The sequence below is a fragment of the Psammomys obesus genome, unplaced genomic scaffold (assembly GCF_907164565.1).
Source record: "Psammomys obesus unplaced genomic scaffold, mPsaObe1.curated_primary_1811, whole genome shotgun sequence".
In the NCBI taxonomy this organism is placed as follows: Eukaryota; Metazoa; Chordata; class Mammalia; order Rodentia; family Muridae; genus Psammomys; species Psammomys obesus.
Genome location: NW_026592732.1, coordinates 12,174,996 through 12,192,741, shown reverse-complemented (window position 1 = coordinate 12,192,741; position 17,746 = coordinate 12,174,996). Strand labels below are relative to the sequence as shown.

At 39.0% G+C, this 17,746-nt stretch overlaps 1 protein-coding gene across 1 annotated transcript in view; it reads left to right on the top strand.

Moving 5' to 3' along the window:
* Fat3 (FAT atypical cadherin 3) overlaps positions 1 to 17,746 on the top strand; it is a 595,719-nt gene that overhangs the window by 490,990 nt on the left and 86,983 nt on the right. The window contains exons 9-10 of the mRNA XM_055615501.1: positions 13,213 to 13,488; positions 15,886 to 16,096. Of these exons, the coding sequence (XP_055471476.1) occupies positions 13,213 to 13,488; positions 15,886 to 16,096 (487 nt within the window). The remainder of the gene's footprint in view (positions 1 to 13,212; positions 13,489 to 15,885; positions 16,097 to 17,746) is intronic.

Genomic DNA, 17,746 nt, shown 5'->3' with positions numbered 1-17,746 from the left:
TGTTGTTGGTGTTAGCAAAACATGAGATTCTTTTCCTCCTCATTGAAGTCACTGACATTTAAATCTAGAGATACCTAAGAGCCCATGTTCAATACGTACTGAGATGGAAATTACCTAGCCAAGATCAAACAGCCACAGTAAGATTCAGCATGAGGCCTGGGTATCCATTGTAGCCTCTGTATTATGGGTTCTCTCTCCTGGCTGCATATTGTAGCCTCTGACATAGAGCATAGTAAGAGCACCCTACTATCTGGTACCCAGCCCCAGAGGTCTTACTGATGTTACCATGAAACTAGGGTTAAGAAACTTCTGCTCTGCTTCTTGAGTGTATATGAAAGATACTGGGAATTTGAAGAAAACTTCCAGAATTATCTATGACTCAGAACACCTCAGACCTTTCTCCCAAGGATGACTAACACAATGCCAGCTCTTAACACTGTAGATTGAACTTGAATGTAAGTTTTTTTTTTCTTCACCATTGTCTTAGTTTTACTGTAATGAGATACCATAACCAAGTCAACTCTTATAATGTAAAAGATTTCATTGGGGTTGGCTTACAGTTTCAGAGGCCTAGTCCATTGTCATCATATCAGGAAGCATGGCAGCATCCAGGCAGACATGATTCTGAAGAAGGAGCTGAGAAGTCTACATCTTGACCCACAGACAGCAGACGGGGACTCTGTCTTACATTGGGCAGAGCTTGAGTCATGTCTCCACAGTGACACACTTCTTCTAAGAAGGCCACCCCTATTCCAACAAGGCCTCAAATACTCCTAATTGTGGCCTATCAACTTCCCTATCAACCAAGCATGCAAACACATGAGTCTCTGGGGGCCAAAACCTATTCAAACCACCACAGCCATAAAGGCAGCCCCATATGGCATGCACTGCAACTCTGCTCTTCCTCCCCGTTTCTCTCTGTTGTTCTCAGAAGACATGAATGATTGATCTGCGCCCTGTTTTTGGCTGGACCCAGATGGATATTCAGAATTCTTCTCAACACATTTAGGTAGTTAGTGAGAAAGTTTTGCCAAACCAGAAGCAAGCAAGTGATGATTTATTTTAAATATGATTTATACTTCTATACCCATAAAATTTGAAAGCCAGGAGGAGGGGGATTTCATATGTTCATCCAGACAATCGTCTCTTGGTCTGAAGCTGCTGCAAAAAATACGTAATGTGACTGCTTCTTTATAATTAGAAAGTGGTGGAAGTTGAAGGGAAGAGTGGAGTTCATTTTGTGTGACCATTTGCTTTACATATGAATATAACTGTAAATGGAAATGACTCGCAGATCGGCAGGCACTGTGTGATGGTTCCTGATTCGCACTCTGGTCTCTTCCTGCTTATCAGGTGGCCACAGGACCCTGCTTTTCTTAGCAAGTCCTATTTACACCCATTAGCCTATAATAAATATTGACAGCAAATCATACAATCTGATAATGGAGCCAACTGGGACAACAAATTATATATTCTCCCTATCTGAAACCATGTCGCTTCTTGGCATTTTCAAAACTCAGATCTAGACACATAAATGAGACCCTCTGGCTGAAACTCCATGGGAACTACACAGTCAAAAAGGATGCTAGAAGACTGATGCCAAACAATCCATATGCAGTATTGCTATGTTGTCAGTGCTAATTCATTTTAAATGGGAACTTAAATTAGATTTTTTAAATTAGTGGTTTCTTAGCATAGCCAACCGCAGCTTTTCTGTGCTACTTCAAAACCCGAGACATATTTAAGTAAAATACAAATAAGCATGGAATCCTATTTATTTCCAGACTTTCCTCTAGGGTTTTAAACCAGTTGAATTAAGCAGTATCCAGTGTGTCTAAATCTATAACTCATTAAATTAGATAAATAGATTCTACATATCCAGCAGGATCTATCCAGAAGGTAAGCAGATCTCAGAGGTATAAAACATTCACGTTAACAATGGCAATGAAAAAGTTAGCAGGCAGGCATTTAGAATTTCACAAAGTCGAGAGGAGCAACAATTTAGTAGCATTTATTTTGTGGATGGTTTTTTGTTTTTTTTTCAGTCCCTGCCATATGCACTTAGTGCACTTAGTGCTTAAGGTCACAGTAATATAGTTTTGATTGTTTGTTGTTTGAGACAGGGTTTCACTATAGGCTCGATATTGGCCTCGAACTCCTGAGCTAAGCAATCCTCTTGCCTCCGGTGCCTTAGTAGGCAGTACTGAAGCACATGCCACCACACTAAGCTGGCAATGCAGTTTTAAGGCCGTATGTCTAATATGCACTCATGAAAATAATATGAAATTACACATTGCATGTCTTTGAATACACTTGTCTGAGACCATGTTTTCCCAAGCTGATAGAAAGATAAATGAATCCCAAGCATTTATAAGCAGTCTGAGAACTGGGTGAACCTGGAGGTTGCCCTAACGACAGCAAATCAAAGAGGTTAATAATAAGCATCAAGAGACGTTTCTAGTCTAAAGTACCCAAGTCATGTCCTTAAGGAATGAGAATCAGTTTTCAAAGCAAAGCATGTAGTGTGTGTTCTCATCACAACTGTTGCCATCAGGAGACCATTGACCATCTGGACCTACCTGCTCACCAGCCTTGGTCAGCCCAGAATGATTAACCTCTATCTCGGCTTCCCTGGGCATAGCAGCAGAAATAGTTTTCTGCACCAGTGGCAGGTCCATTTGAACAATAGGATGTTTGGGAAATAAACAGTGCACTCTAGACTTCTTTTACAAACTGTTAAAATATGCTCAAATCCATGACCCTAGACAATGTAATGATTCTGCCATCAAACAGATACCTTTCTCCATGTAACTAGATTAATGTCCTGCAGTTTCTAAACCACCTGTTCAAAACTCCTTGGGGACTTTACTCTCTTTTGTTCATGTGAGATCATAAAACATGGGAGGACATAGGCTTCCCATCGGCCATAAACAACATGTTGAATTTTACCTCACAAATATCAGTAAATCAGAGCCTCTGGGATTCAGTGTCAACTTGAAACCCTTCCTTCATCTTCCGTCTTGTACTGTTCTTCTGACTCTCACAGGGTTCTTGTATCTCAGAGCTACAAAGTCTGATGCTACACAAATATCCCTTTCTTTAGGAGGATTGCCTAGGCTGAATATACTTTAAAGGGGGCCTGTGCATTTTACGTTATAAATATTATATATCAAAGAACAAAATGTGCAAACAAATCATCCCCATGTATGCAGAAGTGACCTAGTAAGATGGACAAAGACTTCTGCATGAAATTGTATGGGGTTTGCTGGAAGATATCACTGCACTTCTCCTATTATGACACAGTACTTGAATGAACCCCACGTTATCTTAGAAGTCCATAGACAAGCAAGGAAATCTGGATTAAGAGGGAAGGAGGAAACAGTGACTTTGTCTCTGGACTTTTGCTTCAAAGAAAGATGAAGAATCACAAGGAGCTGTGGATCTTGTAAGCAGCAGGATTGGGAAGTATCCAGAGAATGGGACAAGTCACACATAAAGAACAGGATGAAACTCTAAGGAGGAGTCACCATCTGTGCTAATATAAGTAGTGATACAGGAGTTTAAGTGGAGCCCACCCCCCCCACTCAAACAAGACACCAGCCATTTATATTAGAAAAGAGCCAATTGCCTGCAAAATTCATAATGTCTTTGTTTTTAAGAGCTGAATAGTATTCCATTGTGTAGATGAACCACAGTTTCTTTATCCATTCTTCAACTGAGAGACCTCTGGGTTTTTTTCCAGTCCAGAACTCAGTTTCTAGCTATTATGAATAAAGCCATTATGAACATAGTTGAGCAAATGCTTTTGCTGTATGGTACAGCATCTTTTGGCTATATGCCCAGGAATAGTATAGCTGGGTCTTAAGGTAGAGCTATTCCCAATTTTCTGAGAAAACACCAGATTGATTTCCAAAGTGGTTGTACAAGTTTGCACTCCTGCCAGCAATGGAGGAGGGTTCCCCTTTCTCCACAACCTCACCAGCATGTACTGTCACTTGAGTTTTTGATCTTAGCCATTCTGATGGGTGTAAGATGGAATCTCAGAGTCATTTTCATTTGTATTTCCCTGATGACTAAAGATGTTGAGCATTTCTTTAAATGCTTCTCAGCCATTCAATATTCCTCTGTTAAGAATTCTCTTTTGAGCTCTGTACCCCGTTTTAAAATTGGATGATTTAGTTTGCTGGTGTTTAATTTATATGTATGTATGTGTATGTATGTATTTGGATATTACTTTATGTATTTTTGGATATCAATATAAACATATGGTTATTGGAACTTTGATGGATCATGAAAATTGTAGGCAAATGAATGAATCTGGAAAATATTATCCTGAGTGAGGTAACCCAGACCCAGAAAGAGAAGCATGGTATACACTCACTTATAAGCAGATATTAGCCATGTAATACAGGATAACCATTCTACAATCCACAGACCTAAAGAGGCTAAGTAACAAAGAACACCTTAATTCTCATTCAGAAGGGTAAATAGAATAGACACCAGAAGCAGATGAAGAGAGGCAACAGGACAGGAGCCTAGTATTGGTGTCTTCTGAAAGTCTCCAACCTGCAGGGGATTGAAGCAGATGCTGAGACTCACAGCCAAACTTTGGGCAGAGCACAGAAAGTCTTATGGAAGAGAAGGGGAGATAAAAGGACTCTACTTGTGGACAGGAGCTCCACAAGAAAACTAACAACAAATCTGGGCCCAGGGAAGCCTGTGGAGGCTGATGCACCAACCAAGGACTATGAATAGAGAGGACCTAGACCCCCTTCTCAGATGTAGCCCATAGACAGCTCAGTCTTCATGCGGGCCCACTACTAAGGGAAGTATGGGCTGTCTCTGACATGAACTCTGTAGACTTCTCTTTGATCACTTCCCCCTGGTGGGGCAGCCTTACCAGGCCACAGAGGAAGAGGGTCGAGGCAGTCCCAATGAGACTTGATAGGCTGGAGTCAGTTGGTAGGGGAAGAGGAGTCCTCCTTTTTGAGGACTAGGGTAGGATGGGGGTAAGAAGGAGGGAGGGTAGGACTGCCATGGGATGAGAAAGGGGACTACAACCTGGATGTAAAATGAATAATCTTTTAAAAATATAAATTTAAATAAAAAATAAAAAAGAAAGAAAAGATGCTTTATAGAAATAGCTAGCCCCAAGTTGAGGTCAAGAGTTATCAGTCATTTTATCCTGCTAAGGACTCATGGAGTTATGTTAAAAGGTGATCAGAGGCTACTTAAATTGGCTTTCACTAGAAAACATTGGGTGGCCCCCTCAACTTTCACAATGACTTTAGAGAATTTGGATTCCCTGCCTCCACTCTAAACTTTAGAATTTTGATGTATTACATGGAAGCAAGAACTTAAGAGATATAATTAAGGTCGATGTTCTCCAGGTAAGACCTACCAGAGGCTTAACTGTCAAATTTCTCTAGTTGGAGTGAGAAAGGCAGGAAAGAGAAAGCAGAGAATTGCTGCAAGGAAGAGTTGAGCCAGTCTGAACACGAATGGCCTCAAGATGTTGGGGAGCCAGCAAGGAAAAAGAAATCCCAGTCCTCTAATCAGAAAACACTATATTGAGCATAAATGAGAAAAAAAGAACATTAAAAAGGGAATGTATTTATGCCAATCCCTTGATTTTAGTGTTCATAACTATGAGATAATAATAATATCAGGTGCAATGTCTAACATCTAAGTTGGTAATGACTTTTCATGGCAAAAATAGAAAACTCATTGACTACTGTCATTTCTATTTTACTATTTAAAAAAAGAGACCAAAGTAAGTTAAGTGGCTTGAGGAAAACCTGAACTCATACCCACACAGGCAGATACGAAGGCATATTACACTGTACCAAGTCTCAAAGGCAATGTTAAGTCTTCAGTATCTGTTCTAAGACAGCAGTCATAGGAAGCACACCTTTTAAATTTGTCTCCTGGGAAACATGAAAACACCAGTAACCTTCAGGGAATCTCCTAGCTGTCCATAGGTCCAGCTCCTCTCTCATAGCTTTAACTCCAAGGGCTTATGTTTCCAAGGACGATCCATTATGAGTATTAATTCTCTCCATACATCAGCCAAATCAATCTCAGCTACTGCATCTTCATAGACAATGTAAATAAATGTAGAACTTGTCTTTTCCAAAAGCTCAGTGGATGGAAAGACATACAAATATGTAACACTTGACATTAGCATCATAAGACTCAACAACTCTCATTAGAAAGAGAGGTCCATTTTCCTGTAACCCTGGAAAAGTTAAATCAGGAGTTACTGTCATTCTTTTCCAGGGAGAAATTGAGGCCTGCCTGGGTTCACAGAAAGAGAAGCAAGCTAATTTCTTCCTTTGCAAAGTTACATACTATTTATGAAACATTCCTCTACACATTTATATCTACAAAATACACAACTTCATCCATTAGGGAAAGCATCTTCTACAATGAAAAATATTAACCCAGGATCAGGTGGAAGTACAAGTCCAAGTTGGCACTTGACATGTATGTATTCACATGGAAGGCAGCTTGTTCTTTCTAAGACTCAATCTTCTTCACAGTGAAATGAGCCTACATGCTTCACAGATTGTTGTAGGAATGAAGAAAGATGAGAAGGCTCTTGGAAGTATCACATGCTGAACCCATACAGACTTTATTAATACAATCACTTTATTAATATAATCTGGTACTCAACTTAAAATTGGAATAATATACCTGATAGCTATAAATTACTTGAGTAATCTTTATTGTTATATGAGAAGGAAAAAAGAGATAGTCTTGGCCAAATAATAATCTAAAAGCTATGTTGACTTGCTTCAGGGACTCTGGAGATGTGATTTTTTTTTTATTATCCTTTTCTTATTCAAGGCATGCTTTGGATTTGTAATGCTAGAAAAGTGAGCTTGTATTTGTGGGATCCACAACCAAGCTTGACATTAAACATCTTCTTCCATATCCTCCAAAAATTCTAAATCACTATATAGGCTTGTTCTATGAGCTTGGCTTGAACTGATTGGTATGGGAGTGAGAAGTAGCCATGACCAGATTCCTAAATTTAGCCTAGACCCTCGCCCTCTTAGGTTCTATCACTAAGACTGCTTTGAGTCCCACAGTGTCCTACTTAGAAAATAAATTTTATCTTCTTTCCTGACCCTTTTCTGTGTCCATATATGTTTCAAAAGTTAGGAAAGCAAATTATGCTTCTTCATTAGTTCAGGAAACTCCGCAGATATCTCTCTTCCCATCAAAAGTTCTCTTACATCCACTTAAGTGTCATTTACCTCTAATGTGAAAAGAGCAGTGACCCAAATATCCTTTGGTATTTAGGTTAACAACTACATATGATGAAATACCACATGAGACTTCCTGTTAAAACAAAACAAAGAATGGTAAAATTTCACTATAAGTAATAGATCTATGCCTGACAACTTTTGAGAAAATCAACTTTTGAAAATAGATTCCAATTTTCAAGGTAACAAGAATCCTTCTTTTCAGAACAATTCCTTGATTAATGCTCCTGAGATGAGACTGTCGTGCCAGTTATCGCTTAGTGGCTTTCTGTGACAAAGACTATGACATGTACACGCATTTATTAACATATAAATGATGTAAATTTATTCTAAACTTATATGTAACCTAAATGCATGTAAGGATAATTATGGATGAACTGGCTCTGAAGAAACCAGATTTGAATCCGACCTTGTTCTCATGTCTTTTAGAGCACCCCTTAACATTTTTCTCCATTGAGGAACAAGTTATAATAGAGTCTACAGAGCAATATGATACACATTTCTACACAGAAAGCAACTCTGATATAAGTTTTCTATTCAGACATTCCAAAATAAAACTCATGCATTTGAGAAGAATTCAGGGGACATCTCCTCTGGAAAATATGTTTTAAATATGGCTTAGAAATGCCAACAGAGGCAGAACAGAATTTCAGTAATTTAGGACTTAATTGGTCTTGCCCAACAATTCACCCCCAAGGACTATTCTGCCATAAGCCTTTGTAAAGCAGGGCTTTGGCACCGCCCCAAACTTAGCTTCGAGGAGCCTGTGGAACACAACGAGTTTGTGGGGGGCAGCGTTGAAACCAGCCCTGGAGATACTTCTCATGCCTGGGTTTCCTCCTGCCTTGAGCCCTTTGTGTTTTTGTAAGCTTTCCAATTACCATTTTGAACACAACGTCTTTGAGAGTTACTTTGCTTTGTTAGTTCAGGAGCTCACAAATGGCCCCAACTGTGGGAAATAAAAAGCAAATGAGGAGAAGGAAGTCTTTTACAGAGGAACACTTGTTCTGACTGTAGATTAGGCTCAAGACAAAGCAAGCAGAAAGAGGCAAGCATTTCAAGATCACATCAGCTTTGAAACTTCATGAAGGTCAGGGCAGCATGCTGGCCAGAAAGGCTTTTCCATCTGTTGATGTAACTGCCACTCTGAAAACAAATATTTTCGCATCTTGACTAAGTTATTTAAACTTTTTAAAGAATTGGCACTGAAAGAATACAATATGTTTTGCAAATACGTTGAGGATAAAAACAATACCCAAAACTCTATTGGCACATGTCTTTACCTTTCTTGCAAGTACAGACTAGGGGACAAAGTGTGTGCCTGTTGGCATGTCTCCTAAGTGAAAATTTGCATGCCACAAATGTGATGAAATGGCTATCATCCCACTCAGCAAAGCGTATCTGAACCGGGGTAAGCAACTGTGAAGCTATTGTAAGGGTAGTTTGTGTGGATATATTTATTTAAAAAAAATTCAATGATTTTCTAAAATGCAGTCAAATGCTAAGATATTAAGTAATGGAGATATCATTAGTGATTCTCCTGTTAGTCAGACATAAGATAAGAACAGGAACCACACCCACTGTGATGTTGAACCGTGATGTAAAGGACAGAGCCATCAGGCAAGATAAAGCACTTTGAGTCAAAGCATTATAAAGGAAAAGGTAAGACCACCTCCAGTTTCCCATATACCCTTCAAAATGTAACATAGAAAGAAATGCAGAGCTGCAGAGCCACATAAAGAAAAATTAAACCAGATCTAGCCCTCACATAATATTCCAGGAAAAATTCCAAATGTACTGAAGATGAAAATGAAAGGGAAAAAAACACACAAATGCCATCTATAAAAACTACATTTGTTCATCTCTATCATGAAGATGTGGGAAAGATGCCAAGCTGATTCATCACCCAGAAACAACAGAAAAACAGCTGGATGCATTTTCTTCTGCATTGCACCCACAATAAAGTCCATGGCAGAACTTAGCACAACCTTGTCATTTATATCACCACAATTCCAAAAGTAAAGAAAGAAGAGAAACCTTCCAGCCCACAGAAGAATAAGCTGGCACAAGCAGTGTAGCAGAAAAAGAAGTGCAAACAGTTCTGAAGTACATGAATCAATTCTCCTCCTCACTTATATGAAAACAACACTGAGGTACCACTTGTCATCTAGCAGGCTGGCAAAAGCGCCAAGTCTTCCCACACACTGTGTTGGCAAAGCTGGAGAGACAATCATTTTTACATATTGTTGTGCGAATGCACATTAATGAAGTCTTGGAAGAGTGGAACATAAAATTATTTCACAAAACTGTAGAAACATTTATCCTTCCATCAAAATATCCTAATGCTAGTACACAACTGAATGCCAGAGAAATTATTAAGAGACAAGAGCACATTTATTTTTCATACATGTGCTAATAACAAATAACAAATTTTTTTTCTCTTTTAAAATGTATTTAATTCTTATAATTTATTCACAAGACCCCTCCCTCATCTCTTCCCGGTCCCATCCTCTCTATCCTTCCCTCCTATCCTTCTCCCCTAGACCACAGAAAGGGGGAGACTTCTTCCCCTACCATCTGACCCTAGCCTCTCAAGTCTCATCAGAACTGCCTGGATCCTCTTCTTCTGTGTCCTGGCAAGGCTGCCCCACCATGGGGGAAGTGATCAAAGAGCAGGCAACCGAATTCATGTCAGAGATAACCCCTGCTCTCCTTACTAGGGGACTCACGTGGAGACTGAGCTGCCTAGGGGCTATATCTGAGCAAAGGGTCTAGCTCCTTTCCAGCCATGGTCCTGGGTTGGTGCTTAGACCCTGCAGGGCTCTCTGGACCCATATTTGTTGGCTTTGTTCCTTGTGGAGCTCCTGCCCCCTTAAGGTCCCTGTTCTCTGCCCAAAGTTTGACTGTGAGTCTCAGCATCTGCTTTGATCCCCTGCTGGGTGGAGCCTTTCAGAGAACATATATGGTAGGCTCCCATCCTGTTCCCTGAAATTGTGACCTGAACTGACCATGAAGCTCACTAAAGGAGCCAGTTGAGAACAACATACATTGTATGTCTATTGTAGTTTCTAATGTTAATAGTTAATGAAATCATGTGGTAGGGAAAAATGTATGTGGCATCACTATATTGACAAAAAAGATGAGAAACAACCATATATTTTTAATAAAGGTTATCTACAGAAGAGAAGAAAGCAGGGAAGCCAAACTTCTTTAAATTTGTTAATTTTGTCTTCAACAGTTTAACAAATGTGTAATATGTTTTGATAATGCTCACCCCATCACCCTCCCTTATTCCTCTTTCCCAATAATTCTCCTCTTCCCTTCATGTCCTTTTTCTTATGACCCAATCATTGAGAAGCTAAACCTCCCTAAATAAATGTTTGGTATGATTTTAAAATGACAAAACAAAAATTTAAACATTGAAAAGCAAGTATGTGAGTTAAGCCTGCGCCTAAACATAGCTGACATATTTCCTTCTTTAATTATGACTTTAAACTGAGCAGAGTCAGAGATAAACTCTTTCACTATCCTAGGAAACCTGCCTGCCCTGTCTTCTGTGAGCACGATAGGGTCCATAACAAAGTCCCCACCTAAGCTCCCTTTGTTCAGAAAGGCACTGCTTTAAAGTAAGTCTTGGATTCTCCCTTGGTTCAGATAATAAATCATTCTCTATCCTTTTAAAAAAAAGCTCTAAAATTTGGAAATAAATGCAAGCAAATTGTCTTATATGGGAATTTAATTCTGGAGAAATACGGCAAAGGATGTTAATCATCTAATTCAACTTTGGGTTCCTCCTTAGAGACTCATCTCAGAGACAAGAAAGCATCAATTTGTTTTAGATCTCTATAATATAAATGCAGGCCTTATTATTCTGAGTCCTTTGCATTCATATTTTAAACAAAGCAATGCCTAATTATGATCTTGTTACTGACAATTAAAAATGTCAGAATCAGAGGAAGGAAAAACAAATTCAGAAAAAAAATGAAAGTAAAATCACTAAAATTGAAAATGTATCTGTGAACTCATGAAATTTTTATTATATTTTTAGTTCTCTTCTAATTTTGTAGGGTGAATAAAAACAAAATTTGAGTCAATCTACTAATAAGAATTCCCAGTACTAGACTGAACCTCCAAGTATAATTTCTAACAAAAGAAAGAGAAATACAAAAGATTTTTGGAGCAATAACTCAAGGATAGAATAGAAAAGACAATCCTAAAAAATATTACCAGTCTCAATTATCAGAAAGTAAAGGAGTTGTCTTGGAATGGAGTTCAATGGTAGAATGCTTACCTAGCACTGTACGACACAGTTAGGCCCTAGGTTCAGTCCCTAGCACATTAAAATCAAACAATCAATTAAAGAAGAGATAGAGAGAATAAGAAAAGAAGAAAGGGGAGAAATCGAAGAATACCAGAATTGTGTCAGAAAAAAATATAGCACCAACCTGAAGACAATCCTACTGGCCAAGAAGAGACTGCACAGTGCAGCAAATGTGAATAGGTCCTTGGATAGAAGAGTCAAACTAGTTAGGGCACCCAAGGATGAATTTATTGCTCTCATCTCACTGAAAACCCTACTACTGTCATTATACTAAGTGTCAGTTTAGCACTCAGTCATAAATGGCACCTATGTCACCCTACCCAGAGTGAACATCACAAAAAAGGAGACTGATTAGTGGGAAGAGCCAGAGGTTGGGGAGGACTGGAGTGAAACAGTATCTTCTGGACATGACAGGACAGTTGTACCCAGGAATCCAAAGAAGCTATTGTTGCTCTGCACCAGACCTGGAAAAGATCAAGCCGATTGACATTCCAGCATAGAAAAGAGAGAGGGTAATAAGATCCCTCGCTGGCTGAAAAGCTATTAACAGTTGATGGCTCCTAGGGGAGAGAGAGTCAGTTTATTTAAGGGTGTGGCCACTAGTATTCAACCAAGGTCCAATGCACCAGTGAGGATTTGAAGCACAAATTGAACACAGTGAGTGGTTTTTGTTGTTGTTGTTTTTAAGTGGGAGTGGCAACTATGAAGTTCAGGAGTAAGGAGGTAGGAAATGGATCTAGGAGGTCTCAAGAGAAGGATTGGGAGGTGAATATGATCAAAATATATTAAATGAAATTCTCAAAGAATTAATAAAAATATTATATTACAAACTTCTGGGTATTCTTCTCTCAGATAAAGGACAAACACCCAGTGAAGCTACAGCTGGTAAGAAGCTGTGAGTCCAATCTAACCCACCTCTATCCTGTCTTCCTTCACCCTGCCTCACCTCAGTTTCTTTCTCCACTCTGTATTAATTACCTGACAAAATAACGTAAGGATTTATTTTGCCTTAGAGTTTGAGAGGATACATTCCACCATGACAGGGAAACTTAGCTGCAGGAGGAGGTAACTGGTCAGCTTGCTTCCTTCTTTTTTCCTTTTTACTCAGTCTGTCTGGTACCACACTAAAATTCAAGATTGGTCTTCCAATATCAGCTAAACCCTTCTAGACAACCCTGAGAGCCATATCTAGAAGTGTGTCTTCTAGGAGATTCCTAATCCAGTCAAGTTGCCAAAGAAGATTAATCCCTGCACCATTGCCATATTAGTCCACCATAAGAAATGGCACATAAATAGGATCTTCGGCAATAGAAACCTCCAAATTAAGGTCACCTTGTAATCATTCACATTGTGCCCTAGATAAGTCCATAGAACTATCACCTTTCATGGCCATCTCAGCTGTTCAGTTATTAATGAGATTATACATCAGATCACAATTGATGTTGCTAACGTGAACTGATGGTTTCTGTCAACTGTTTATATAAGAACGTTCCTCTATGCTGAGATTGCTGCTAGAGGCTAGGATCTAAGTATGCAAAGAGGGAGAAAATAAAGAGACCTCTTTCATTAGCAATGAATGAGTTGATGTTCTTTATCACCCTTGTCTTCTTTTAACTACAGGTATTTATCAAAGTGCTAGATAATAATGATAATGGCCCAGAATTCTCCCAGCCACATTACGATGTGACAATTTCTGAGGATGTGCTTCCTGATACAGAGATACTGCAGATTGAGGCCACAGACAGAGATGAGAAGCACAAGCTGAGCTACACTATCCACAGTAGCATCGATGCCATCAGTATGAGGAAATTCCGGATAGACCCCAGTACAGGCGTGCTCTACACTGCTGAAAGGCTGGACCATGAGGCCCAGGACAAGCACATCCTCAACATAATGGTAAGACCAGACTCAATATTTTACTCTCCTGACAGAACCATCAACCAGCCAAGGCATATACCTCAGTCTTCAGGAAGCCAGGGCCCTTAAATTCTCTAAACCTAGCTACTGTCAGGTTGCATTCAATTTTGCCTTTGTATTTCAATGAAGAAGCTATTGTTCTTAGATAGTAACTCCATATTTTTTTGTCAACCTGAAGTATTCGATATATTTTCCAAATGCTGCTGACAGAGGAGTTAGAGAGGAAAGTAACAGTGTTCCTAACTCGGGAGTTATTTGGAGGCAGAAAAGTGGAAAAGTTCAGAAGAATACTCTTGCTTAGTTCTTCATAATTGTTTGCTCAGCCCTCATGAAGCTCAGTTCTTGCAAGTATTCAGACATGCAATTTATGGTGTATTGCACTGATGTTGGACCTACTAGTCATACTGATGACCCGAGAAGAACTAAACATGCATTCAATCATCAGAGACTTTTTGTTCTGAATTCATTTACCTTCCTTCAAATTATGTAGAAGTGGCTTTACATTTAAAGTGAGGTTTTTGGTTAACCCACACAGTGGTTAAGAAAGATAAGTAAGAATTTTCATTGATTCACTTATGGCCTAAAATCTGTCCTTGTAATAAGCCCAAGAATAACACTGGCATGCACAGCCTCTGCCTATCAGGAGCCCCATTAAGCTCCTAAAGAACAGGAAGAGTGACAGTGATTCATTCTTGTATACTTACTGAGTTTGGGATGCCTAAACCTATGAATTCCCAAGTCATTAACAACAGAAACAACTTTTCTTTCACTGGGAATCTTCTTGAACAAGAGGTAGCTTGGGTGTTATGACCTCAGTTACAGTTTCCACTTAAGACCCTAGGAGACAGAAGAGGCAGTTCCCACAGTCTACCTGGAACACCAATATTGCCATTCATTCATTCATTCATTCATTCATTCATTCATTCATTCATTCACAGATACTCTAAAGTATGTATTGTATACCAAGCACTGAGATAGACAAAGTCCTCATACTCTTGGGACTGGTGTTCAGATTATTCAAAAATCTACAAATAGAGTTCAGCTGTATCCTGGGGCATGAACAACTAAGTTCTAGAAATCAAGCATGGCACACTGGCCATAATGATGTCTACATGATGTTTTAGGAATGGAAGCCTGATAGTGGTTACTAATCCCATCCTCATTGTTTTTCAAGTCATTTCTGTTCATTCTTCCCTCAGAAAACTTAAAAATCAGTTTAGTCACCCACAGTCATTCATCATTTATATAGTTAGATGCTTAGAACAAATGACTGCTTTAGGCCACCTTCTTCCAAGCCTTGCTTGCTCATTCCTTCATGAAAATGCTTTCTCCTTGATAGGTCCTCTTGTGTATGTTCTAATGTCTTCACACTTCTCTGGAGTCACATAATCTAAAACTGAACAAGCTCGGGTATTAGTTCAATACATCAAATAATACTAGAGCCACATGGGTAAAGAATCGTTTATTTATAAGCTTCTGCCATGTGAAATTCAGGGGAATCTTAAAGTTATTAAGCAAATTCATTTGGAAAAATCACATTGAGAGTTTCAGTCTTAGAAGTTATGAATGAATGCATCTTTCCAGTGGTCAAGTTTCTCTCATAGCTTGGGGCTCTGCTTGCCTAAAAATATCACCTATCACCATCACCATCATGTTACTCTCTCTACATTTTCCCTGTTATTCCATCGCCACCATGTTATTCCTTCTATGTTTTCCTTGTTATTTCATCCAGGAAGTTGAGTGTTATTAGATTCTTCTTCCCACTCACTATGAGAAACTAATTTTAAAGGCCCACCATGAGGGCCTTTTCATGAATTCTATGATGGCATTTAACTTCTTGGTATTATGTCTTTCTCTTGGCTTGCTTGTATCCCCCAATTGAAAGACTCTGATATTCTTGAAGGTAAATACTGTCTAAGTCATTACTGAGCTGTTCTACTTATGACATAAACCTGACATCATAAATAGCAATAAATGTTAGTTGAATGAATGAATGGGGGTAACAATACTGTATTCATTAATCCCACCCCTTAGAAGAGTCTTCATCTACCATTCTGTGAATGAATGTGAACACAAAGAGGAAGTGGGTGTGGAAAACAAACCATAGAATTGGGCTTGCGGCACCCAGGTATTGCAGGCCAGGCATCCAGTGACACAATAGAGATAATGTTGCCCTGCTCTCAGATAGCTAACAATTTCAATCTCTCTCTCTCCTCTCTCTCTCACTCCCTTCCTCCCACACTCTTTGTTTAGTCTGTTATAGTCGGGCAACACTTTGCATGCATTACTTCATTTTGTTTTCTCAACAAACAGAGTCATGTGAGTTCTCTGTAATTCAAGTTTTCAGTCCTACTGCTTCTCATATTTTGCCTAAAGGTCAGAGATCAGGAATTTCCTTACCGAAGAAACTTGGCCCGGGTCATTGTGAACGTGGAGGATGCGAATGATCACAGCCCTTACTTTACCAACCCACTGTATGAAGCATCAGTGTTCGAATCAGCTGCTCTGGGATCAGTTGTTCTGCAAGTGACAGCTCTGGATAAAGATAAAGGGGAAAACGCAGAACTCATATATTCCATTGAAGCAGGTGAGAGCTGCAGAGACCGCAGCACAAAACTCGATACCCCACCCTATAAACTCACCGACCTATTTGTGCAATGATTTGTATAAAGTTCTTAGCATTGCAATATTGGCAGCAAGGGAAGAGCATCTTTCCTTGTATTCAATCTTGAAGTTTCTGAAATGGAAAAAAAAAAAAAAAGCGTAATAAATTCAGTGGCCCAGACTAAGCAACCAACAAACCATGGGCTCAGATAAACCATGGGCTCAGAGTTGGGTTTCCTTACCAGGGGGTGGGCTGCAGACTTCAGGAATCCCAGCACACCCACCATGAACACAAACAACGTCCCTACATTGGAGGCCATCTGAGTAACAGAGCAGTTGGTAGCTATGGGACCTGAACTGCTTGCTTTATCAGACAGATAAAGAAATAAGAGCACGTGTTAAATTTTAGTGTTTTAAAGGATGCTAACATCTGAAGATCTGAAGAGCAATTTATAAACAGTTTGAAAATGGATAGTTAGAAAGCATTTATGACAGAGATGAATGTCAAAGTAAGAAAAAGGACTATGAACCTAAAGAAAAAAAAAAAAACTGGTCTCCTTTATCCATTCCTTCCTCGGTTTTGTCGTTTTTGAATATTCATGCTGCATATTCCCAAAGTGTTCTGTGGCACGTCTGTGGTGTGCAATGCCAAATGCACACTCTCTCCATGTTAGCAATGGGACAGCTTCCTGCCCTTCTCGTAAATGTAGAGCATTTGAGTGAGCAGCTGAATTAAAATAGGAATGGAAGGAAAATCTAGTTTAGGAATATAAATTTGAGAGAAAACAAAGCCGATAATCTATTTTTAAAAACCCTCTACCAAATGTACGAAAAACTACTTTCTAGATTAGGGCTTATACTTTAAATGGGTCAGTGTTACCATCCACATGGCAAGAAAGTAAAAAGGAAAGATGCTGGTCACTAATGGCCACGTGCCTCGAGAGTTTTCCTATGTATTACCCTTGGGGTTTCCAAAGATCTAAACCTATTTAGAAAGTCTGTTTTATACTTCTTAGCTACCACAGAATATCGTGATTACTGCTTTCAGTCCCCTGTTCCTTTAGTTTACACATAAGGAATCTCAGGAATGAATGTTAAACATCACCGAAGGCATTAACTGGTCTGTCCATGCTCAGCTATTCTTCCGAAGGGTCCAGCTAATCTTATCTTTTCTTTTTCCTGCATGATGTCATCCATATACATTATCTCACGTCACTGTAAACATTTGGGCATGAGGCTTTATTTCCACCATTCTTACCATTTTATGGACATCTGTCTAGGTGTCAAGCAGTTCATTATATTTATAAAATTACTGCTTTTATCAATCATAGACTTCAGCTACTTTTTAAACCAATATTTACATCCTCAAAAACAAATTAGTTAAATCATCAAAAACTGTTTCACTCACATTTTTACCTCCATGACTGGAGCAGGGAGCTCAGTCATTAATTTAACAACTGATTAAAATACAAGGGGGACAAAACAAAATTTCCTTAAAACATTTTTTCTAAAAAAAAAAAAAAAAAAATCTAAATTTCCAGAAAAAATTCCAGGAATAATAAACACATCAAAGAAAATAACCTTTGATCGTATGCATAGGAGTCTCATGAGAATTATACTGTGTATGACAAAC